This window comes from Pinus tabuliformis, chromosome 5_2 (assembly GCF_031772625.1).
Source record: "Pinus tabuliformis cultivar Carrire ecotype Pingquan chromosome 5_2, CPIR1, whole genome shotgun sequence".
Taxonomy (NCBI): domain Eukaryota; kingdom Viridiplantae; phylum Streptophyta; class Pinopsida; order Pinales; family Pinaceae; genus Pinus; species Pinus tabuliformis.
The window spans coordinates 183594826-183618053 of NC_142306.1; the positions used below are offsets into that span (position 1 = coordinate 183594826).

Genomic DNA, 23228 nt, shown 5'->3' on the forward strand with positions numbered 1-23228 from the left:
ATGGATACTAGACCGGGTCTGGAGGAGATTATAGAAATCTATCATAACCATGTCACCAGGAAGCAGATACTGGACTACGAAGGTGTTCCCTTCCGTTGCCGCAGATGCCACAAGACTGGTCATCTCTATAAGGACTGCCCATTGGTTACAGGGGGGGTCAAGGAGAGCATGCATGGTCCCAGAAAACAACCTCCTGTTACTCCAATGGCAGATGTCAATAATGCGGAGGGTGATCCGAGACAGCAGGAGACGACAACCAAGGGGCCGAGCGAAGGGGGGAAAAAGAGATCATCCAGGAAATTTGCTGTGCCTTCAACTGAGCCGCCGCGTACCAGATCCAAGACTGCTGAAGCCGCAGCAAAGCCGATGGAGACGGCATCTTCACATTCAGGTGATAACTCCATTCCTACTTGTCAACCTTCTATTTCGAATGAATTGCAATCCATTATGCACCATGCATTCAGAACTTCCTTTTCTGAGAGTGTCTCCTTACCATCCATCCATTGCCCCATCGATCCCCCCCTCCCTACTTTCTCAACTACCCCCCCTTCCTATATCCCGGAGACTGGTCTCCCGGATTCCCCTCCCTCCCCGATGGTATCTGGTGGGCACCATTATCTTTTGAGATCCAGAACTCAGCCTAAAATTTTAGGACTGGGATCCTCCCCAGGCCGGCATCGGAAACAAAAGCGAGGCCGGCCATCCCAAATTTCTTCTGCAAAATTATCTGCGGTGGCTGATGTGGCTTCGGGTCGACAGATCACTATTGAAAGGGCACTTAGAGCGAATGAGCCCCAGAACTGGGTGACCCCATGATTTGTCTCTCCTTCAACTGCAGGGGTTTAGCCAGCCCTAAAAAACGATTGGCTCTCAAGAGACTGGTACTTGAATCCAGATGTGATATCATTTTTCTTCAGGAAACACTATGCTCCTCTGAACTTGCAGTTCGTTGTCTACACTCTTTTCTCCCTGGATGGTTCCTGCATGGGTTGGATGCCTGTGGTAGATCTGGTGGACTACTCATTGGTATCAATCCTAAAATACACAGACCTCTTTCGGTATGGGGAGGGAGAGGTTTCCTTGGTATGGACATCACTTTGGGTGAATTGGGCCTTCCCATCAGAATTCTCAACATCTATGGACCCAATCAAAACAGGCTCGACTTTTGGCAAAATTTTCTATCTGAAGGACATATTACACAGAGCACCATTATCGGGGGTGATTTTAATTTCTCGTTGGGATCTGGGGAGACATGGGGGATATCTTCACAAGGGGATCCTATCGCGGAACAAATGTCCATGCTCCTCGATGGCCAGCATCTTGTGGACATCCCCATGAATAAAAAACTTCCTACTTGGCACAATCAGCGTACAGGAGAGGCTGCTCTTGGAAGGAGGCTGGACAGGTACATGATGCATGAGGCGCTGATACAGAAATTCCCATTATATAGACAGTGGGTCAGCAACGGGGGTCTGTCTGATCATCACCCTATCCTTCTTCAGATCAGTGGCAACTCGCCAAAGCCGCGCTCCCCCTACAAATTTTTTGCTGGCCATCTTCAAGACCCAGAATACATCAAGTTGGTATCGGATTTCTGGGCCTCACAGCCCCAGTTGAGAGAAGGGAGGAAAGCTTCGGACTTCTGTGACAGGCTTAAAAAGCTCAACAAAATGTCATGGGCTCGTCTGAAGCGAAGCAGAGAGGAACAGAACCTGAAGGATAAGGAAGATAGAATAGGCCAATTAACAGACGAATGGGGAACAGGTTATCAATCGGATGAAGCAAAAGCTGAACTCTGCCAACTGATTGAGGAAAAATCGAAGATCTTAATGGAAAGGGAAGAACTCTGGCGCCTGAAGAGCCGAGCCATCTGGCTTAAAGCAGGGGACAACAATACAAAATTTTTTCATAATATTGCCAATGGCAGAAAGGCCGCTAACACTATATGGCAGCTTCCAATGGAGCCTGATGGTTGGGCAACCACTCATCAACAGCTGGCTAGATTGGGGATCACTCATTTCAAGGGACTCTATACGGCCCCAAATTCTGTAAACCTTCCAGAGATTATCAGACTTGCTGGTAAGTTTCCAAGGTTCGTGGCACAGGAGGACATTGAGGATCTCTGCCAACCAGTCAGTGAACAAGAGCTTGAAAGCACGCTTAAGTGGTTCAAAAAGGACAAGAGCCCGGGACCAGACGGATGGCCTGTGGAATTCTACCTGGCCTTCTATGAGATGATGAAGGAGGACCTATTGGCGGTGGTGGAGGAGAGCAGGATCACGGGTCACATTCACCCACCCATGAACCAGACCTTTATAGCCTTGATCCCCAAATCTGACGAGCCCACATCCTTCAATGACTTTCGGCCCATATCCCTCTGCAACTGTCTCTATAAAATCATAGCCAAAATCATTGCCAACCGTATAAAGCCAATCCTATCCTCGCATATCTCGGCAGAGCAATTTGCCTTCCTCAGGAACCGACATATTCAAGAGGCTATTGGCACTGCCCAAGAAGCTTTACACTCTATCAAGCTAAAGAACCTGAAAGGCATCTCCCTAAAAATTGACCTTGCCAAGGCATTTGACAAAGTAAATTGGTTATATTTGAAGATGATACTTACTCATCTAGGTTTCCCTCATATTCTCATCAATTGGATCATGGGCTGTGTTACTTCGGTATCATTTGCTATACTCATCAATGGTGCGGCTTCGGAACGATTTCATATCTCCAGGGGGATAAGGCAAGGCTGCCCTCTATCCCCATTACTTTTTCTCATTGTTATGGAAGGATTGAGCAGGCTTATAGCTGAAGCTAGAAGGACGGGAGACATAAGTGGTCTCAAAATTACGGAGCAGTTTGTCCTAACCCACCTATTGTTTGTGGATGATATATTAATCTTCCTGAATGGCAGTATCAGGGACACCGTCGCCCTTAATGACATTCTACTCCTCTTTTGTAAAGCCACGGGCATGGAAATAAACGAGCAGAAATCCACCAGGTCCATGATGCATTGCTCACAGCAGGAAGCTCTACTAGCTGGACAGTTTTTCCCTTTCATAGAATGCCAGTTGATGGATGGAATCAAATATCTGGGATTTAGACTGAAGCCGGATGGGTATAAAATTACTCACTGGTATTGGCTTATAAACAAAATTGAAAGGAGGATAACAGGTTGGCAGCATCGGCTATTGTCTAAAGCAGGCAGACTCCTACTGATCAAGACAGTCCTGGAGGCCACCCCTGTTTATTGGATGTCTCTGACATGGATCCCTAAAGGCATTTTGAACAGGATTCAACAAATCTGCTCCCGTTTTCTCTGGAATGGAAACAAAAAAGGAAGGATTTTTGCTTGGACCAGATGGACCACAATTGCACTGCCAAAGAAATGGGGTGGATGGGGTATCAAGTCCCTACAGGAATTTGCACTTGCTCTCACGGCCAAACAGGGCTGGGCCCTCACCAAGATGGACAGTCTATGGGCTAAGATTATTCATCACAAATACATATGGCCATCCTGCTTCACGGAATGGCTTCGCAGACCTTCTTGGAATCAACAAGGTATTTCAGCGATCTGGCGTGCCACTCTCAAGGCGATGCCCCTTATTAGAGATAATCTACTCTGGAGGGTGGGTAATGGGGCTCAGATTCGTATTGGACTTGACCCTTGGCCTGGTTCGGGGAATGCTCACATACTGCCCAGAGATCTGATCCATCACCTCAATCACAGGGGCATCAAATATTTAGCACAGATCGGCGATCGGGAGCGCTCCACTATATTTTCACAAGCTTGGATTAATGTTGGGCTCGGACAGTTCCCGGAGGCTTGGACAGAACAGTGGAATGGATACATACGAGCTCTTATTGAAACTCATATCAAACTTCGGGAGGATGAAGATCAGCTTATATGGGCCCCTGCTAAATCTGGGACATACTCACCCAATCTGGGTTATATCAGGCTTATGGAAGACAGAAAACCTGCAAACCTGCTAGGCTGGTGGAAAGTTGTGTGGAAGCTCCAAGTGCAGCCCAGAAACAGGCTTCTCCTGTGGAACATAATCGCAAATAAATTACCTACAGGGGATGCCCTCAAGAAGCGGGCCATAGCAGGACCATCTTGGTGCGTACTTTGCCAAAGAAATGAAGAATCGTCGATCCACCTGTTCCTCCACTGCGAGACAACAAAAGAAATCTGGCAACAGGTCACACAGGCACTGAATATCAGAAAGAATTGGCAGGGCGAGGACATACCGACTGCCTGGACAAATTGGTGGGAAGCGGTTGCCACAGAAAAGGCCTTAAATCTCCCAGCAGTGATATCGAGTTTCATTTGGCGGAGCAGGAACGCTTACATTTTTGAGAACTGTAGAATCAACAAACAGTTACTCTCGGCATCCATTTGTGCTGCCTACAATGAAATACCTTTTGAGAGCAAACCTACCCGACCTAGAATTATTCAACCTGAAAACATAAATAAGGATATGCCTTGGGCATATTTTGACGGGGCAGCGCCGCCACAAGGATGTGGTGGGGGGATTGTTTTTTTCCTATCGGATTCTCATTTTTTTCACCTAAGACTGGGTCTGGGTTCGGGCTCAAATAATTTTGCGGAACTTATCACTTTGAGACACCTTCTTTATTTTGCCCATACTAAACATTGCAGACAAATTCAAATTTTTGGGGACTCAAAGATTGTGATTGATTGGACAAACAATAAAACTATCTGTCATGCATATTCTTTGAAACATATCTTGGAAGAAATTGTTTTTCTAAAAACACATTTTGACCAGATCACTGTTTCTCATATCTACAGGGAAAGAAATGCGATTGCTGACCAGCTTTCGAAAGAGGCGGCGGATCGGCCTCTAGGAGACTGGCTGATCGAAGAACACACACCAGCTGGGATCCACAGGTTCTATCATCGTCCCTACATCGACGGCCTGCTGATGGGGGGTCCTCCCCCTTATTAGTTTTTTTGCAACTGCTACTTGGGAGCTTCTTTTTGTATAGCAGCAACTAGTTAATCGGGTATATATTTTGTATGGACATATGGATGTACATATTCCTGTATGGCCTTGGGCTTTATATTTTGAGAATTTTGGGGTTTCTGTATCTTCTGGTGACTTACAGCTTCATGTATTCACCTGGTCACTCTCTGGATATTTATATCTTGCTTACTTCTTTGTAACGTGGCTCTGGCCACTCTACAGCATATGCCTCGGCATCTACAACATGTAATATCTATTAACAACTTTTTAATAGAAATTACGAACTCTATTTTCCCCGGAAAAAAAACAAATGCGTTAGTCCCTAGGGTAACGCTCTGATTTGTCAATAATCCCAAGATTTGAGCCACTTTTCTAGCCCAGAACCCCGACCTCTGCCCAGAACTTGTTGGAACCTTCAAAATCAATTAAAGACATGATAACAATGATCCTAAATCAAAACTCAACCTTAGGACTAAGCCTGAGCGTCCCAAACTGGCATGGACATTTTGTCAAACACTTGGCATCAATGCAACCACCAAGTCTAGGATACAAGATAGAGCATAAATTATTTAAATAACTTATGAAACATAACTAGAAGGATCACCTCCTTCTCCAATGAACTATTATATCAGCGATGAGGTCGCATCCATCCATTTAGCAGTTACAAGTAAATACATGAAATAACCATGACATGAACTAGTCATTTAACCATACTTATAACCAACATAAAACCATATAAATATCAGAGATAAGACAACCATTAAATCCACGTATACACAAGTGAAAAAGTGAGGGAACATAGCTTTTATTAATCAGAGGCAAATCTAACCAGGCTTGGGACTCCCACTGATCCAGGTGGATAGTGGTGGCCACCTGCCAAGTCCACCTAGACCCCCACCATTGTCTTTCTCAGCATTTTCAGTTTCCTTAATTGTAGGACAACTTACTATTTTTATCAGTTTTTCGGGTCCTGAACTTCTGGAGCCGTTTTGAGGCCCTAAACGACGTTTTTTGGGGAATCCGGTGGCAACATGGGTCCATGGAATGGATCGATGTTGCATGTTCCAACAATGATAGTGCTCGGATAGATATTTCTAATGAGCTATTGTATGCGTCAAACGGAGATCATATGCCAAAGTTACGACCCCGGGAAGTTGATGTACCAATTTACCCCAAATGGGGCCCACGGTTTGGCGTTTCATCTCCTAGGGTTAGGTTTTGGAATGTTAAGGGTTTTCCATTGTTTTTCAACAATAAATAGGCCTTCGAGCCTCATTGTAACACAGTTCAGAGGCATGTAGCCATCACATCTCTTCTCAGAGATAAGCTACCATCGCCCTAGCTGGTTTATTTCCATTTCTGGTTGTAAGCATATTTCAGTATTTTCCATTAATAAAATGAAGTATTATTTCCGCTGCATCTTTGTGTATATGGTTATCTCCGTAATTTGTTGCGTTCCTGTTTAAATCCGGATCAGTGGTATCAGAGCGGTCTGCTTTTTCTCTGTTTTTCTTTGCATGTCCCCAACAAGGTCGGGATATAAGGAGTTAAGGCTTGAACTAGTTGAACCTTTGCAAGACCAGCCTCGCAAATCCCGACGGCCTCCCATGGAGGACGAGAAGAAAGACGAGGGGGCAGGAGATCCCATCAAAATCTTGCTCGAAGAAGCCCTCGAGCGACAACGGAATGCGATGATGGACAGCTTTGCCCAGATCCTTCAGCGGCTACCCGGAAGCGACGCATCGGCTTCCAGCAGCTACTCTGGAAACGCCACACCCTTTAAGGTACAAGTTAATTTTGAAATCCCCATATTCGAGGGTCAGATAGACGCAGATGCCATAGATAAATGGTTAAATCTGCTAGAGGGTTATTTTTCTGTTCATGAATTTTCGAGTCGAGAAAAGATTGTTTTTGCTCTTCTCAAAGCAGCCCCCCACGTCAAGGACTCGTGGGAAACCTACTGCGAGCAGAAGGATGAAAGTACTGGCTCACTATTTTCAGCCGCACCCACCTGGGATTCGTTCCGGGATGCCATCAAGGAGCAGTACTACCCTGTTGGAAGCTATGAGGATGAATACATAAATTGGACCACGCTGCGGTAGGGAAGGGACCAAGATGTGCCGGAGTTCACCAATCTTTTCCATACCCTTCGCACAAAGTTGGGTATCAAGGACTCGGAGCAACATTTGATACTCAAATACCGTGGCTGCCTGCACAAGTACATCCAGGAAGAAATACAATTCCTAAACATCCCCTCGCTCGGCGCAGCATACCGATACGCCGTCAAGGTCGAGCAGAAGTTTAAACAAAAGAAGCGAGACTTTGGATCTGCGAATCCAAAGCAGGGGAAAGGTGCCCCTAAACCATAGAACAAAGGACAAAGCCAAGGCGGGACAGCCCAAGACAACCAGCCGAAGCCGCAAGCAAAGAACAGCGCCGCGAAGCCGAGAAAGGACACTGGAAAATGGTGCGAGTTCCATAAGAGCTGCACTCACAACACAAGTGAGTGTCGGGCCAAGCAGTCACTGGTGGCTGAGCTAAAGGTTTCAGAATCAGATGCATGTTCCGACTCTGAGTCAGAACCCGATAAGGGGTATGAAAAAGGGAAGCAGATCATTGATGCGGATCCCAACGCCACTGTTGCTACCGCAAAGATCCAGAAAAATGAACCCGAAGATCCAGAGGAGGAGGAGCATCTCTTCCACTCCCAGATGTGGGTAAAGGGCTCCCCGATACAGTTCATTGTTGATATCGGGAATCAAAAGAACCTCATTTCGGCAGAGGTCGTGAAGCGGTTGGGCTTACCGACCACAGCACATCCACAACCATACACCATTGGGTGGCTTCACCAAGGACGAGATCTTCGCGTGAACCAGTAGTGTCGCCTTCCATACAACATCAAGCCCTTCACGGATGAGGTATTGTGTGACATTGCCCCCCTTGAAGTTTGTGATGTATTACTAGGACAACCATACTTGTGGAAGCGACATGCTGTGTATGAATCAAGGCCCCGTGCTGTTATTATTACATTGGGAAATAAGTTGTTCAGGATACCAGAGTTAGCACCAGCTGCCGCCATCTCTTTGATTACTGCAAAACAATGCAGTAAGATCATTTCCAAAACCAGGAAATTTGTTTTCCTGATGATACGCCCTCAAGGAAAGAAGAAGACAGTGGCCGCGGCCTCCAGACGGGGTCCCTCTGCATGACAACTACAGATGGACAAGATTGTGGAGGAGTACGAGGACATCTTCACCTCCCCGGCAGGGGTTCCTCTGCACTGTCAAGTCAAGCACTCCATCGATCTGACCCCAGGTGCGCCGCTACCCAATGGACCAATTTATCGGCGCTCCGTTCTGGAGAACAATGAAATCAAGAGGCAGATTCAGGAGCTCCTGCAGAAAGGTCACATCCGTCCGAGTTCATCGCCCTGTGGGAGCCCGATCGTGTTGGTACAGAAGAAGGATGGGACGTGGAGACTCTGTATTGACTATCGGGCGCTGAACAAGATCACTGTCCGTAATCGGTACCCGATCCCGCGGATTGATGACCTCCTAGACCAACTAAAGGGGGCGAAATATTTCAGCAAGATCGATCTGAAGTCAGGATATCACCAGGTACCAATCGAACCCTCTGATGTGTGGAAGACTGCCTTCAAATCCAAGGAGGGCCTCTTCGAATGGTTGGTCATACCTTTCGGATTGACGAATGATCCTGCAACCTTTATGAGGCTAATGGATGACATCTTGCGGCCATTCACCAACTCCTTTGTAGTAGTATACTTGGATGACATTCTGATCTTCAGCCAGAGTTGGGAAGAGCACCTCCACCACATCCGACAGGTTCTCCAAACACTGCGGCAACACAAGCTATGTGCCAATTTGGAGAAATGCACTTTTGGCATGACCCAGGTTCAGTATCTGGGATACATCATTGATGAACAGGGGGTACATGTCGATCCAGCCAAGATCCAAGTCATTCGGGATTGGCCCTCTCCAACCACTCTAACAGAGCTCCGCAACTTTCTAGGTCTTGCCAACTTCTACCGCAGGTTTGTGTTGGGGTTTTCTCATATTTCTTGGCCCTTGAGTCAAGTCACCAAGGGAGGGGTGAAAGCAAAATTCTTTTGGTCTGAATCTCAACAGAAGGCATTCATGGAGTTGAAGGATCGCCTCTGCACGGCACCAGTGCTCGCGTTACCAGATTTACAACAACCATTTGAAGTCGAGACAGATGCCTCTGACTATGCTATTGGGGCAGTCCTTACTCAACATGGACATCCAGTGGCATATCACAATGAAACACTTTCAGACACAGTCCGGAAGTACCTCACTTATGATAAAGAGATGTATTCCATTGTACAGGCCTGCCGACAATGGAAGCATTACATTTTGGGGAAGGAAACGGTCATCCACACAGACCACCGACCCCTGCAGTTCATACAGACCCTAGGGAAATTGCAGAATGATCGCCATCAGAAGTGGTCTACATACCTGCAACAGTTCCACTTGAATATCAAGTATAAGAAGGGCAGCACCAATAATGTTGCAGATTGCCTCAGTCGACCACCGATCATGGCGTTAACCACCGTGCTCAACTCTTGTGGGCACGAGACTTCTGATTGGCCACTTCTCTACAAAAGCGACCCAGAATTCGGCCACACATACCAGACACTCTTGGAGGGTCGGCATGTTTCAGATTTTCACCTCCAGGATGCCCTATTATGCCACCTCGGTCACCTTTGTGTTCCTTCAAGCGAGCGTGCCAAGATGATTTGGGAAGCACACTACAATCGGGCTGCTGGGCATTTCGGGGTCGAGAAAACAGTGGCAGTACTACAGAATTATTTCTATTGGCCGAATCTTTGACAAGATGTTGGGAATTACATCAAATCATGTACTACCTGTGCCATTGCCAAACCGACCATTAAGAAGCACGGCCTCTATACCCCGTTGCCTACCCCTAGTCGACCTTGGGAATCCATCTCCATGGATTACATGTCAGGCCTTCCTTCCACTAAGCATGGAAATGACTGTGTTTTTGTGGTCGTCGACAAGTTCTCGAAGATGGCCATTATGATGGTCTGCAAGAAGAATATCACAACAGAAGCCACTGCTAAACTCTTCTTTGAACGAGTGTGGGTGCACTTTGGAATCCCACAGTCTATCATCTCAGATCGGGACAGTCGGTTTCTCAGCACATTTTGGTCCAGTCTCTGGTCAATGCTGGACACCAAACTCACGAAGTCCACAACCTTCCACCCTCAAACTGATGGCCAGACAGAGGTTGTCAATAGGATGATTGTGCACATTCTGCGCATGTATAACTCAAAGCATCCACGCACATGGGACGAGAGCCTCCCCTATGTTCAGCACAGCTACAACCGAGCTCTTCACAGCTCCACTGGCATAGCCCTTTTCAGGTGGGTTTGGGATTCCAGCCACTATGCCCCATTGATGTGGCCATGCCACTTGCAGCTACTCACATGAATTTAGCTCATGTCCAGTCTGAAACAGATAAGGCCACCAGCTTCATTGAGCGCATCCAACATATTCGCCAGCAGGTCCATGACATTCTTGAGAAATCCAATGCCAAGTACAAGCAACGACATGATCAAGATCGGGTGCCACACAAGTTTCAGATGGGCGACAAAGTCTGGTTACATTTGCAAAAGGAACGCCTTACTGGAGCCTATCGGAAATTGAGACCACTCTGATATGGTCCTTACACCATTACTAAGGCTATGGGAGACAATGCATTTGAGCTCAGCATTCCCCCATTCCTTGGCCTGCACCCAGTGTTCAATGTGGACCGCCTTCGGCCATACTTTCCACCATTGCTAGACACATCCGACATTGCAGAACAGCTCAAACCCACAGAATTAAATCCATATTGCATGGAACAAGCTGCAACTGATCGGATCATGGACACACAGATCAAGAACACTCGCCAACAGAATATCCAACTGTATCGAGTTGTCAAAGCAGGCCAACTCCTTCAGCAGGGCAAGTGGCTCACCAGGGAACAAGTTCAGCAAAAGTTTCCTCATCTCATGGAGGAGCTCAACGCAATGGGGACCATTGCTTCCTAAGGGGGGAGGAATGATCCAAGTGGATATTGGTGGCCACCTGCCAAGTCCACCTGGACCCCCACCATTGTCTTTCTCAGCATTTTCAGTTTCCTTAATTGTAGCACAACTTACTATTTTTAGCAGTTTTTCGGGTCCTGAACTTCCGGAGCCGTTTTGAGGCCCTAAACGACGTTTTTTGGGGAATCTGGGGGCAACATGGGTCCATGGAATGGATCGATGTTGCCCGTTCCAACAATGATAGTGCTCAGATAGATCTTTCTAATGAGCTATTGTACGCGTCAAACGGAGATCATATGCCAAAGTTACAACCCCGGGAAGTTGATGTACCAATTTACCCCAAACGGGGCCCACAGTTTGGCGTTTCATCTCCTAGGGTTAGGTTTTGGAATGTTAAGGGTTTTCCATTGTTTATCAACAATAAATAGGCCTTCGAGCCTCATTGTAACACAGTTCAGAGGCATGTAGCCATCACATCTCTTCTCAGAGATAAGCTACCATCGCCCTAGCTGGTTTATTTCCATTTCTGGTTGTAAGCATATTTCAGTATTTTCCATTAATGAAATGAAGTATTATTTCCGCTGCATCTTTGTGTATATGGTTATCTCTGTAATTTGTTGCGTTCCTATTTAAATCCGGATCACCTACGTACCACCCGACCATAGACATGGCTGAACCAAATCTCTCTTTCATAAAGTCACCCCCATGTCATATCAATCATGAATGTAGGATCTCATAGAAAAATCAATCCAAGAACAACCAAGGGAATCCAGAGGCTAAACCACCTCCACCCTCATCAAACAGTGATCACACCAAAACCGGTGCTCCGATCACAACCGAATCGAACCTGGAATGCCATATGGAATCCATCACTATCCTTGAAAAAATTTGTGTCTCCTTGTCTCTCAGGCTTTACCACAATCCAACCAGATCACTAGGCCCTAAACTAAGACCAGTCTCTCAAGCTTTACCATAATCCAAACCTAGATCACGAGGCCCTAAACCAAGACTTCTCCCTCGGGATTTTCTGTGTATCCTACCAAAACCGATCAAGGGATTCTTAGGCCTTTGGGAATGGAACTTGAGACCACCTCTGCCCGAGATTTCGAAATCCATCCGGCAAACCAAAGCTCAAAAAAAGAATAAACATCCAAACACCATGGCATCTGGTAAAAGGCAAGGCTAGGCTGAAATCCATTGTCATAACCCAACAAAACCATGCAACAGACAGAAAGAGAACCATACACCAACATGCAAATCCATGCAAGTCCAAACCAGCTAGGAAATCACACGTGCAAAAGGTTACCTGCAAGTATTCCTACTGAAACTACTTGTTCGAGTGCTCCAAGAAACTCTAAGTGACCAAGAGTGAGAGAGAGAGAGAATAATGAGAGAGCTCCAAAGCTAAATTGTTAAAAGGTTACACTGCCAAAAGCCATGAACTGGTCCTCAGAGGCCTTTTTATTGATGAGGCCTCTATTTTCTTCATTTTCCATTATTTTCCTTTAATTTCCTCCTCACATGCAACATGTGACCTTTCACCTTACTTTTCTCCTAATTTCCTTTATTTTCATAAATAAATGTGTCAAAAATGCCTTTTTTCCTTTTAATGCCTTTACCTTAGCCTTTGCCAGTTTTCCTTAGTCAAAATACACATCCAGTGATGCCCACTAGGATATCTTTTACCCAATATTCAGCTAGGAATAAGTGTCCCTTAACCGTGGTCTTATTTTTCCTTTATTAACTTTTATTACATGAAATTTTCACTAGGGCTATTAGAAATTAATTGCCATAAATCTTTCGGAGAAGTAACATTTAAACCTGTATTGTCTCTTATGACAATTTTACGTGATCATTAGTTCAATTACAATCAAAATTGAAATATTTATAGAAAAATAGAATTTTAACCTAAAAAACAAGAATACTTAACCTACAAGGTGGGAATTCGTTCCGTAAAAAAATCATGTGAAGTGAATGAAAATAGATGAGAACAATGTGCAATAATGAGACTCTAAACCCTAAACCTAACAAATGCGGCATAGATTTGATTAATGAAATTATAAGTTAGAGTAATGGGGGTAGGAGGGGAAGGAGTACTCTATGGCATCTAGGAAGACAAAGTGTTCAGGTACTCATGGCATCTTGGCCATATGACAAATAATCAAGTAGTGATATATGGTCTCTACTATGGACTTTTTTTATTCAAAGAACATCAAGTGGACACACTTATGATTATGGTTACTTGGACCAGCTAGGAAATCACACATGCAAAAGGTTACCTGCAAGTATTCCTGCTGAAACTACTTGAACCTGCTTTCCTTTCCTTGATCCTTGCTTTCCTTCCTTTCCCTTCCTTTCTTTTCCTTCCTTGATCCAAAGTTAGAGTACTCCAAGAAACTCTAAGTGACCAAGAGTGAGAAAGAGAGAGAATAATGAGAGAGCTCCAAAGCTAAATTGACAAAAGATTACACTGGCGAAAGCCATGAACTGGTCCTTAGAGGCCTTTTTATTGATGAGGCCTCTATTTTCTTCATTTTCCATTATTTTCCTTTAATTTCCTCCTCACATGCAACCCGTGACCTTTCACCTTACTTTTCTCCTAATTTCCTTTATTTTCATAAATAAATGTGCCAAAAATGCATGTTTTCCTTTACCTTAGCCTTTGTCGGTTTTCCTTAGTCAAAATACACATCCAGTGATGCCCACTAGGATATATTTTTCCCAACATTCAGCTAGGAATAAGTGTCCTTTAACCGTGGTCTTATTTTTCCTTTATTAACTTTTATTACATGACATTTTCACTAGGGCTATTAGAAATTAATTGCCATAAAACTTTCGAAGAAGTAACATTTAAACCTGTATTGTCTCTTACGACAATTTTACGTTATCATTAGTTCAATTACAATCAAAATTGAAATAATTATAGAAAAATAGAATTTTATTAACCTACAAGGTGGGAATTCGTTCCGCAAAAAAAATCATGCGAAGTGAATGAAAATAGATGAGAACAATGTGCAATAATGAGACTCCAAACCCTAAACCTAACAAATGTAGCATATATTTGATTAATGAAATTATAAGTTAGAGTAATGGGTGTAGGAGGGGAAGGAGTACTCTATGGCCTCTAGGAGGACAAAGTGTTCAGGTACTCATGGGGTCTTGGTCATATGACAAATAATCAAGTAGAGATATATGGTCTCTACTAGGGACTTTTGTTAGTCAAAGAACATCAAGTGGACACACTTATGATTATGGGAGATTCTCTCCCAATCCTGTATCATTTGGTCAAATTCTCCCTCCCAAAGGAGAAATCTATGGAAAACATCATGAAAATAATCAGGAAAATTATGGAAGATATCCCATCCAAAGCATATTTCAATATCCTAAGAGACTTCAATAGAGAAGCAGACGAGTCCCAGATGCGGGTGTTTAGGCACGCAGGTACTATGCAACGACCTTGGGTTGGCAAGTGCCGAGGCCACCTGGCCACCCACGCTTCCACTTAGAATCATATACAGAAAGCCACCGCCGATATTAATGGCACATTAATGAACTGTGCGGGTCAAGGCTTCATCAATTTGGTTTTTAAGATGGCCTCTTCAAACCGTCTTCCCCCCGCTCTGCCTCCTCTGAACTGCAATTGTCTCCCTACTACTGCAGAGCCGAGCTCACGCACGACAATGAGGAGATGCTGCCAAGTTCTATGCTACATTAAGATGGTGGATGGTGCACATTTCTCGTAGAGTCTTCTATGCTGCCTACGGACTGGTTCTTCGGTCTTGAATCTCTACTCTGAATTGCTGATTAGAGGTCCTTCTATTCCCTTTGGCCACTCATTCTTTGACACTGCTCCTTCTCATCCTCGTTCACTCAATTTTGCCCAAGTGAGCATGCCTCGACTGCGTCATCGAATGTGCTGCAAGAGGGGCAGTAGTAGAGGAAGATTGCCCCCCCTAAGTGACTCGTCCCCCTTTGACTCAACCTCCCCTTCGACAGCTCATTCCTCTGGATGCTACCCAGCCACTCGCAGCGGTCGGGGGCGAGCTCAATCTGTAGGTCCTTGGCCTTTTGACGCTGCTCCCCAGCCTCCTGCTGCCTCTGTATCATCTCTGTAGCCCAGTCATTCTGCACAATTTCAATTTCGCTGCATGTTGGAATGTCCCTGCATAATAGCAACTATCTTGATGGCATTTAGAGAGGAACCACAAAACTCTGAAGACCCATCCCGCAATACTCAGGCGTGGAACACCACCAGCAAGAGAAAAGCCCCTGGAAGCAGCTCAGGGATGCACAGAAGCAGCGAAGCAGCTCAGGGACGCATAGAAGCAGCTCAGGGACGCACCAATCCAGGCCGCTTCAAGAACATGGAAGAAACTTTGAGAGACAAATAGGATGAAAAAGATGACATGGAGGCGTACAGGTGTCTAATAGTGGAAGAACCTCCTCCTCCTAATGACACCTAGCTAGTCAATGTTTTTTAGGTTCTGGGTTCCCGACTCCCAATACTATGGGTCTATTCTGGTGTTTTTTTATGCAATGTTGTTAATTTTGATGATTGTTCAAAAAATTGTTCCACTCTGGCACTACAGGCTATTACCCCTGCATGGGCAGCAAACTCTTATAGTTTTGGACTGGTTTCCCCGATGCAGGCAATCTCTTTCCAGTCTTTTGTTGTGAAACGTGGCTTAATTTGGGGCTTGCTTTGCAGAGGCCGGTGCCTCCTTGTACTACTTTTGTTACATTAATAGAATTAGTCTAATTTACAAAAAAAAAATAGAGAAGCAGACGAGCATGATAAAGAGGGGTGTAAATTGAAGATAGGTGAACTAAATTTTAATGGCTAAATCATGCCTGCTATAATTCCCTAATGGTGGATCGAGTATATTAAAAAAAATTCCCTAGTAGCATTATGCGTTATAACTTTTATGTTTTGCTGCAATAGTTTTGTAAGGTATTCACCTACAAAACCTTTTTTTTTTGTTATATTCTCAGAAAAATCATGTGTTCCTATTGGAAAAGATAAAACAATCGAAGAATTTTGATGAATTAACTCTAAAATATCTTATATTTTTGTTGCGAACCATACACAAAATTATATAATACAAATATTATTTTTTATTAAAAAAAGAGACCAGTTACAAAATAGATCCACCCAATACTCTATTGCCCACCATAAAAAAAATTAACCAACATTTATTGTAATTCAATGCAACAACTATAATAAATTACAAATTAATTTAATTAAAATTTTAATTACATTGCTTTTGGCACAATAATGTACAATGACTATGATAAGGAAAATATCTTTATAAATCAAATTTAATTAAGATTTTAATGTACCTTGCTTTCATGAATTATATGTTGACATTAAACATTGTAACCTATGTAATATTTGACCTAAAACTTCTCGAGATCACCTACCTATTATGGTTGAAGATTGATTACTAATTGAGATTTTGCAAAAGTCGTCTATATGAAATCATAATATTTTTAATTTTATTTTAATAAGAATGAATTATTTTTAAAATTTTAAACAAACCAAACACAAAGAAACCAATTTTAAAATAATGATAATAATAATACAAAGAAATAAATAAAAAATTATATTTTAATAAAAAAAAAATTATATTTTATTTTACTTTAATGTAGTGTAAATAGTCTACACGATTAAAACCTAGCATACTTTTTAAGCAAGGGAAGACAACACGAAAGAGAAAAAGGTTAAATTTCGATTATATGTAAATGTATTGAATCTATAAATCATACTTGAATATCGCTACAATATCTAGAAATTAAGGGATAAAATATGTGAGGCAATTATCCACATGGCATTATAGTGTGCAAAAGCTGCAATAAGACCTTTAATTTATAGTCCAATCAAATATTTGAAATTTTTTAATAATATTGAAAACATATGTAGTTTTCAAAGTTAAAACATTATAATTGCATTGGTCAATGTTAAACTAATTGAATTGCTCTTTGTAAGTACTACGGGAGAAGTGATATCATTAAGACAAGAACTCTACAAGATGAAGATATCAAAGGAAGAAGGAATATCCTCATACTTTATGAGGGTGTCATAAATAAGAGACCATCTACAAGAGTTGGGAGAAACAATGTCCGGAAAATAAATGACCACCATATTGCTCAATGCACTACTAGAGGAATGGGGCAATTTTACATCAAGCATTTATGGAAAGAATGAAGCTACCCCATTAATTGAACTCTGGTCATTATGTAAGATTGAAGAAACTAGGTTGAAGGCAAAAAGCGATGTAGGATCAAATGAGCAAGTTCAAGAATTTTCTGCCATGGCTAAGAGAAAAAGAAAGTTTGGAAAGTTTGGTCCTTAGAAAAAAGAAGAAGAATATGTCAAAGATCCAATGCTATGGTTGTCATGAATATGGGAACTCCAAGAGAAATTGTCCAAAACTCAATAAGGACAAAATCAAAAGAGGAAGGGAAGAAGCCCATATCACCGAAGAAATGGAATAAGTTAAAAAGAAGAAATCAAAGAAGGATGAAGTAAAATATCTCTACTATGATTGAGATAATCTTCTCCACCAAGTTATTTTCAGTTTTTGTCAAGTATAGCTATCATTAGAATCATGATAGGATGCATCATTTTAGGAGATGGCATCATAATAACATACGATTGAAGCAAGATCTCATGACATCATCATAAGAAAATTGAAAGATAGTTGAAATAGAAATCTATGGTAGTCATCATTAGAAGGAAGTAGCCCTTGGTAACCTATTTAGAAGCATAGGTAGTACGTATGGGTAGAAGAAATTCATCTAGTATAGAGCTCATCATACATAATTAGAAAGATAATTTTCAGGATGAGGATAATCAAGATCCTTCATCAAAAACTTCATTAGAAGGTTCATCTCTTGGAAGAAGCAAGTGTCTCTTTGAGAATTCCACCTTGGATGGGATTCATTGTTTGGAAGATGATGATATGATGACAAAAGAAGCAACATGGTTGAAGAATTTTCAAGCAAGGAAAGGAAGATGTTAAAGAAATCCTAGATGTCAAAAAGAAGGAAAGAGGTATGTAAGCATGTATTTAATTGATTCATGTCATCATATAGTTGCATGGGTAAATGCTCTACGTCATGAGCATGATCAAAGAAAATGGAATATATTCCTTTGGAAAGATGAATGAAAGCATGGTTCACATATTGACAAATATGAATCAACATAATATGTCCTCGTAAGGAATATGAGGTAGATGACAAAGATGAAGGAACGATAGATGAACGTTCCTAAGAAGAAATATGTGAAGAAACAAAGAAGAGATAGTGAAAGATGCAACTATGGAAGAGTAAATCAACATCTAATGAATAGATGAATTGACCATAACATCTCCATGGAAAAGGTATGAAGACTCTGATGAAGTTTGAAAAGAAAGGAGACCCTTTACATTGAATATCTTGGAGATGTGTCAATATATGTGTGCAGAATTTTGATGTTGTGAGCAAACAAGATGTCATGATGAAAGGCCATCACAAAAGGTAAATTTGATTTGATGTTCGTTTATAATTTTTGAAAAACATCTAGATGGATTGATACAGGGCTATCAGAAGAGTGTTGTAGTGTCATCTACAACTAAGCACTCATGTGGTTGGATGAAAGATCCTGAAGGAAACATGACGTGGAAGAGGTATTTGTATGAAGGAACGCCATATTTGGACTAGAATATCACTTTCCAATAAGGGAAAGGATGACATGACTGACTTGAGGAAAGTGATGGATGGTCAATGCCCTACAAAATTAAGGCTCCATAATAATGAAGGTGAAATTCATGACGTCGAAACGAGGAGCTCAACAAACAGCTAAAGGTCCCATGATCTCCACTAAAGAAGAAAGTTGTTGTTGGAAACAAGTCCTTGGTTAAGAGGGAAATTAGTCAAGTCCATGGATAAGAGGGAACTTGGGTACATTCCTTTTATAGGAATGGGTACATTCCTTTATAGGAATGGGTATATCCTCCCTAGTTGAGAGGGAGAGATAGGCACATCATTCTTGTCTTCACTTTGGGAAGAAAGAATGGAGGATTGGGTAAGCATCTGGCATCTGATAATCTTTGAGGATGTGGTAGGGCATCCAAGATAAGAGTAGTCATGGAGGACCGATATTCTTTGAGGACTGGGAATCTAAGATAAGAATAGTCTTGGAAGGACATACCCTATGAACACTCGGGGGTATATTCCTTGAGAGACAATGATGATGGTATCTATAAATCATTGATCTCACCAGCATTGTGCTCTGATCTTGTGTAGAGATAGATTTGTTATTCAAGGCCTTGTTATGTGACAATGTTGGATGATATGATGCTAAACAAATGGGTTATCAATCTTAATCTTCTTATGAGAATTATTCAGATTGAGAATGTCCAAGTACCTTGTATGGATTATGAATACCTCCCTAGTTAAGAGGGAGTGTTGAAATATGTAACTAGGTTTGGTCTTCATAATGACATATGTAATCATTATTTTATGTATTTAATGAAAAGAGAAAAATAAATTTATTATTGATTGTTCTTGAGGCATGGGTTTCATGCTCTAGGGAAATTTACTTTTAGGTCAAGCACTCATTGAGTGCTTCTAGGTTTTTCATAAAGTCAATTGAGTCATTGCCATGTATTAAAGACCCAGACCCTCTAAGACCTCGTCATGGCACAAAGTTCAAGTCGACCTACATGAAGGGATAAGTTGGCCTAAAGATAGCAATTCGTACCCCTCAAAAGCCTATATATAAGAAGGAACTCGACCTCATTTGTACACACTCTCATGCAAGTTCAATATCCTCAAGATATGACCTGGAAAAGGATGAAGAAGAAGGAGAAGAACAAGTTCGAAGTTTTGGGCCTCTCTCTCTCTCTCTTGTTAGGGTTTCTATAGTTAATGGGCAAGACTAAATTTTGAAGTTGCAAGGTCGAAGCTATGAAGCTGCAAGGTCGAAGTTGTGAAGCTACAAGGATGAAGTTGTGAAGTTGATTCTAGGTCGAAGCTGCTAGGTCAAAGCTGTAGAAGTTGCATCAAGGTTGAAGTTGTTGAAGTTGTTAGGTCGAAGTTGCAGAAATTGTTGTTGGGGTCAAAGTTGTTGGAGAAGTTGCTGGAAGGTCAAAATTTGTTGCTAAAAGTTGTTTAAGAAGGAAATTTGACTTGGTTTTTTATGGTTTTGGTCAAGGGTCATAGGTCTTGGAATTCATCAATTGAAGTTCTATAATAAGAGAAGAATTACGGTGGCTTTTCCACTCACTTGGGGATTTTTTGGCTCTGTTTGATCGTCTACATCTTGTGTCCTATTGTCTCATTGTTCTTTATGATTTCGTAATTGTTTGATGATGGAGAACACTAATAATAATAACTGAAAGAAGAATTTAATCAAGTAAAAGTAAAAATACATCACAAGCAGTTATCAAAGCAAGAGAAATCACCTATTCTTGTTTCCCCTAGATTTCTCAACACCATATATGCAAGAATGATTATTGGATGTGGCCTTTCACTATGTTGGTTGGCAATGTCAAAGCCAAGATCTATATTCAATTTCACACCCAATTTTTGTGCGGTTGGATTCCTCTCTCATTTCCCAAAGAAATAGCCAAATGGCAGTCTAATTTTTTATTACCATTTATATATTTTGCAGCAAGGAGACCTATGTTGTAGTAGAGTGTGACATTGGCTCAAAGAAAGAGCACACACAAGTACAATCATTATGATATGCAACAACTAAAATTCGAGCAGATTCATTATGATGTAACAATTAATATTTCACCTGTGCAAGACATTGGGGTGGAAATATTAAAGGGCTATCCTTATTTTATTGTAGTGGGAAAATACTCTAAAATTTTAGGAACAAGATTAAATAATTGACTTCATTTTTGTTTGTCAAATACCAAAATATTCTTCAAATTTAATAAGTTATGCTCAAGAAATAGACTTTTGAGGATGATCCTTTATCAAAGAGGGGGCTACCTGTATTAAGAAATTCACAAGAGGGCCCTAAAAGTTAGCTAGATGGATTTTTATCCTCTCATTACAGAAATCCCTAGACCTGAAATATCCAACGCATGAATGCAAATTATAGGAAAAGTGTCAACACAATTTGGTAAATAGGCCTGGCTGATGGTTAAAGGGAAAAATTATTTTCAAATATTGTAGGAACCAGTAAACAAAATTTTTAGATGCTATGCAAGGAACCGGAAAGCATAGTGCAGAATTAATGAAGGTAAAGCTTTTTCCCAGAAAGTTTTATGTCAGAATGAATGCAAATTTAGAATAGGTCAAGGTTGTGTTAGTCTTTCAAAAGAGAAAAAATCCATGTCTTGCTTGCTTTGAACATTTTAGACCTATATCACTATTGAAGGTTATTGAAAATACACTGGAAATATACATTATCAAAGGTCATCTCAAGAGAACAACTTGGTTTTCTATTTAATAAACAAATACATGATGCAACAAGGACTACACAAGAAGTCTTCATTCTGTAAAAGCTGGCAAAACAACAGCAGTTGTCATGATCTACGGACCCATAGATGGAGTATTTCCACTTAAAGATAATTGATTGTAAATATAGAGATTGGTTATGCCCAATAAAGAAAATTGAAGCCAGGTTATCGTGTTCATGTCAGAGGTTGTTATCTTAGGGAGGCAGGTTAGTATAGATTTATAATTTTAGTATTTAGAAATATTAATGTTAAATTTATTTTGTATCTTTAAATTTATTTAGATAATTTGAAATGGTTATATGAAATTGTAAAGTGTGATTTTAATAAAGCCATTTGAGTGTCGTGCCTCATATCAAGTTTTTTAATTTATGGTTTTAAATCCATAGAGAGGATTATAATACTCTCTTGATTCTAGACCAATTTGTTGATTTTCCAAGAAGCAATGGCATTTGAGACTCTCCTCTTGAAGCCAAATATACAAATATAATTCATGACCACGAGCATTTTTACTGAATACAAATATTACTCGATGGTATAGATCTTGCTCAACATCATACTTTATCTTATTTTGTGACAAGTAAATTGTTATTGGCCTCATTCATAATCCATTGAATTATTAAAAGGCTTATCACATTGAGATTCAATTACATAACATTCTACACCTCCAAGTTGAAAGAAAATGTATACAATACATGGAGATATATCAAAGTATGTAACTTGGACATAAATGTTTATGAATAAATATTAAAAAATAAACAAAGAGAGAGAATTAAAACCGTAAATTAATATTCACTTTGAGCAAATACTTTCAGGAATGACAATAAAAAATAACATAAACTCTACAGGTGCAAAACCCCAGTATTCTCAAATCACTAGTAGCTAAACCAAATGAGGGAAGTGGTTGGAGCCTGAAGAACACTATGTCTTCAATCAATCCCTAACAGCAAAAGGATCGTGGACAATTATTTTTAGAGAGGTCTTGTGGGGAAAAGTAATGACAACAGAATATTTAAAGGGCATGGCTCTAGAATATTGGATTAGACAGGAGAGAATCAAAAATAGGTGTCAAATGTTTTAAAATTTTGGTCAAGCCCTTTCCTATCACAGATGATTGCACTGCTTGGAAAATTAGACCAGGAAATAAGATGAGAATAGGTGTTGATCAAGGAGATGATGTAGTGGAAACTACAGATTCTTTGACTATCTTATTGAAAATCTAGATGCAAAGGAATCATAAGGTTAGTTAATGCTTCAATTCAAGGGGATCATAGGGTCTAGTTTCAATTTGGGAAATCAGCTGAGGTTGTGGAGTTTTGGGGTGAACGGGTTGCATAGTGGAAATAGTAAATAAATACTCCTTATCACAATGATATTGTTCTCAAGTATTAGGATGATCAACTAAACTGGTGAAGAAATAAAGTTGTAGGTGTGCTCACTGTTACGCTTGGATATGATGCAAAAATATAGGAAAATATGTTGCGAGATAATTTGGTGTTGAAGACTAGAAAAATTCCTTGTAAAACTAGGATCTTTTGGTGGATCCTAACCTATGACAATGGTCAAAAGAGGAATTGGATACAGCCTAGTTGGTGCATTCTTTGTAAGAAAGTAAATGAATCTATGGACAAAATTTGTGTTAATTGTTCCTTTACAAAATATGTTTGGAAAGATGTTCTACATAGTATAAACATTGCA

The 23228-nt window shown here is 41.3% G+C and overlaps 1 protein-coding gene across 1 annotated transcript in view; it reads left to right on the forward strand.

Annotated features, from left to right (window-relative positions):
- Positions 1 to 1292: 1292 nt before the first annotated feature.
- The window catches only part of LOC149158152 (uncharacterized), a 45623-nt gene continuing 23687 nt past the window's right edge, over positions 1293 to 23228 (forward strand). The window contains exons 1-2 of the mRNA XM_089433900.1: positions 1293 to 2283; positions 2632 to 4527. Of these exons, the coding sequence (XP_089290026.1) occupies positions 1293 to 2283; positions 2632 to 4527 (2887 nt within the window). The remainder of the gene's footprint in view (positions 2284 to 2631; positions 4528 to 23228) is intronic.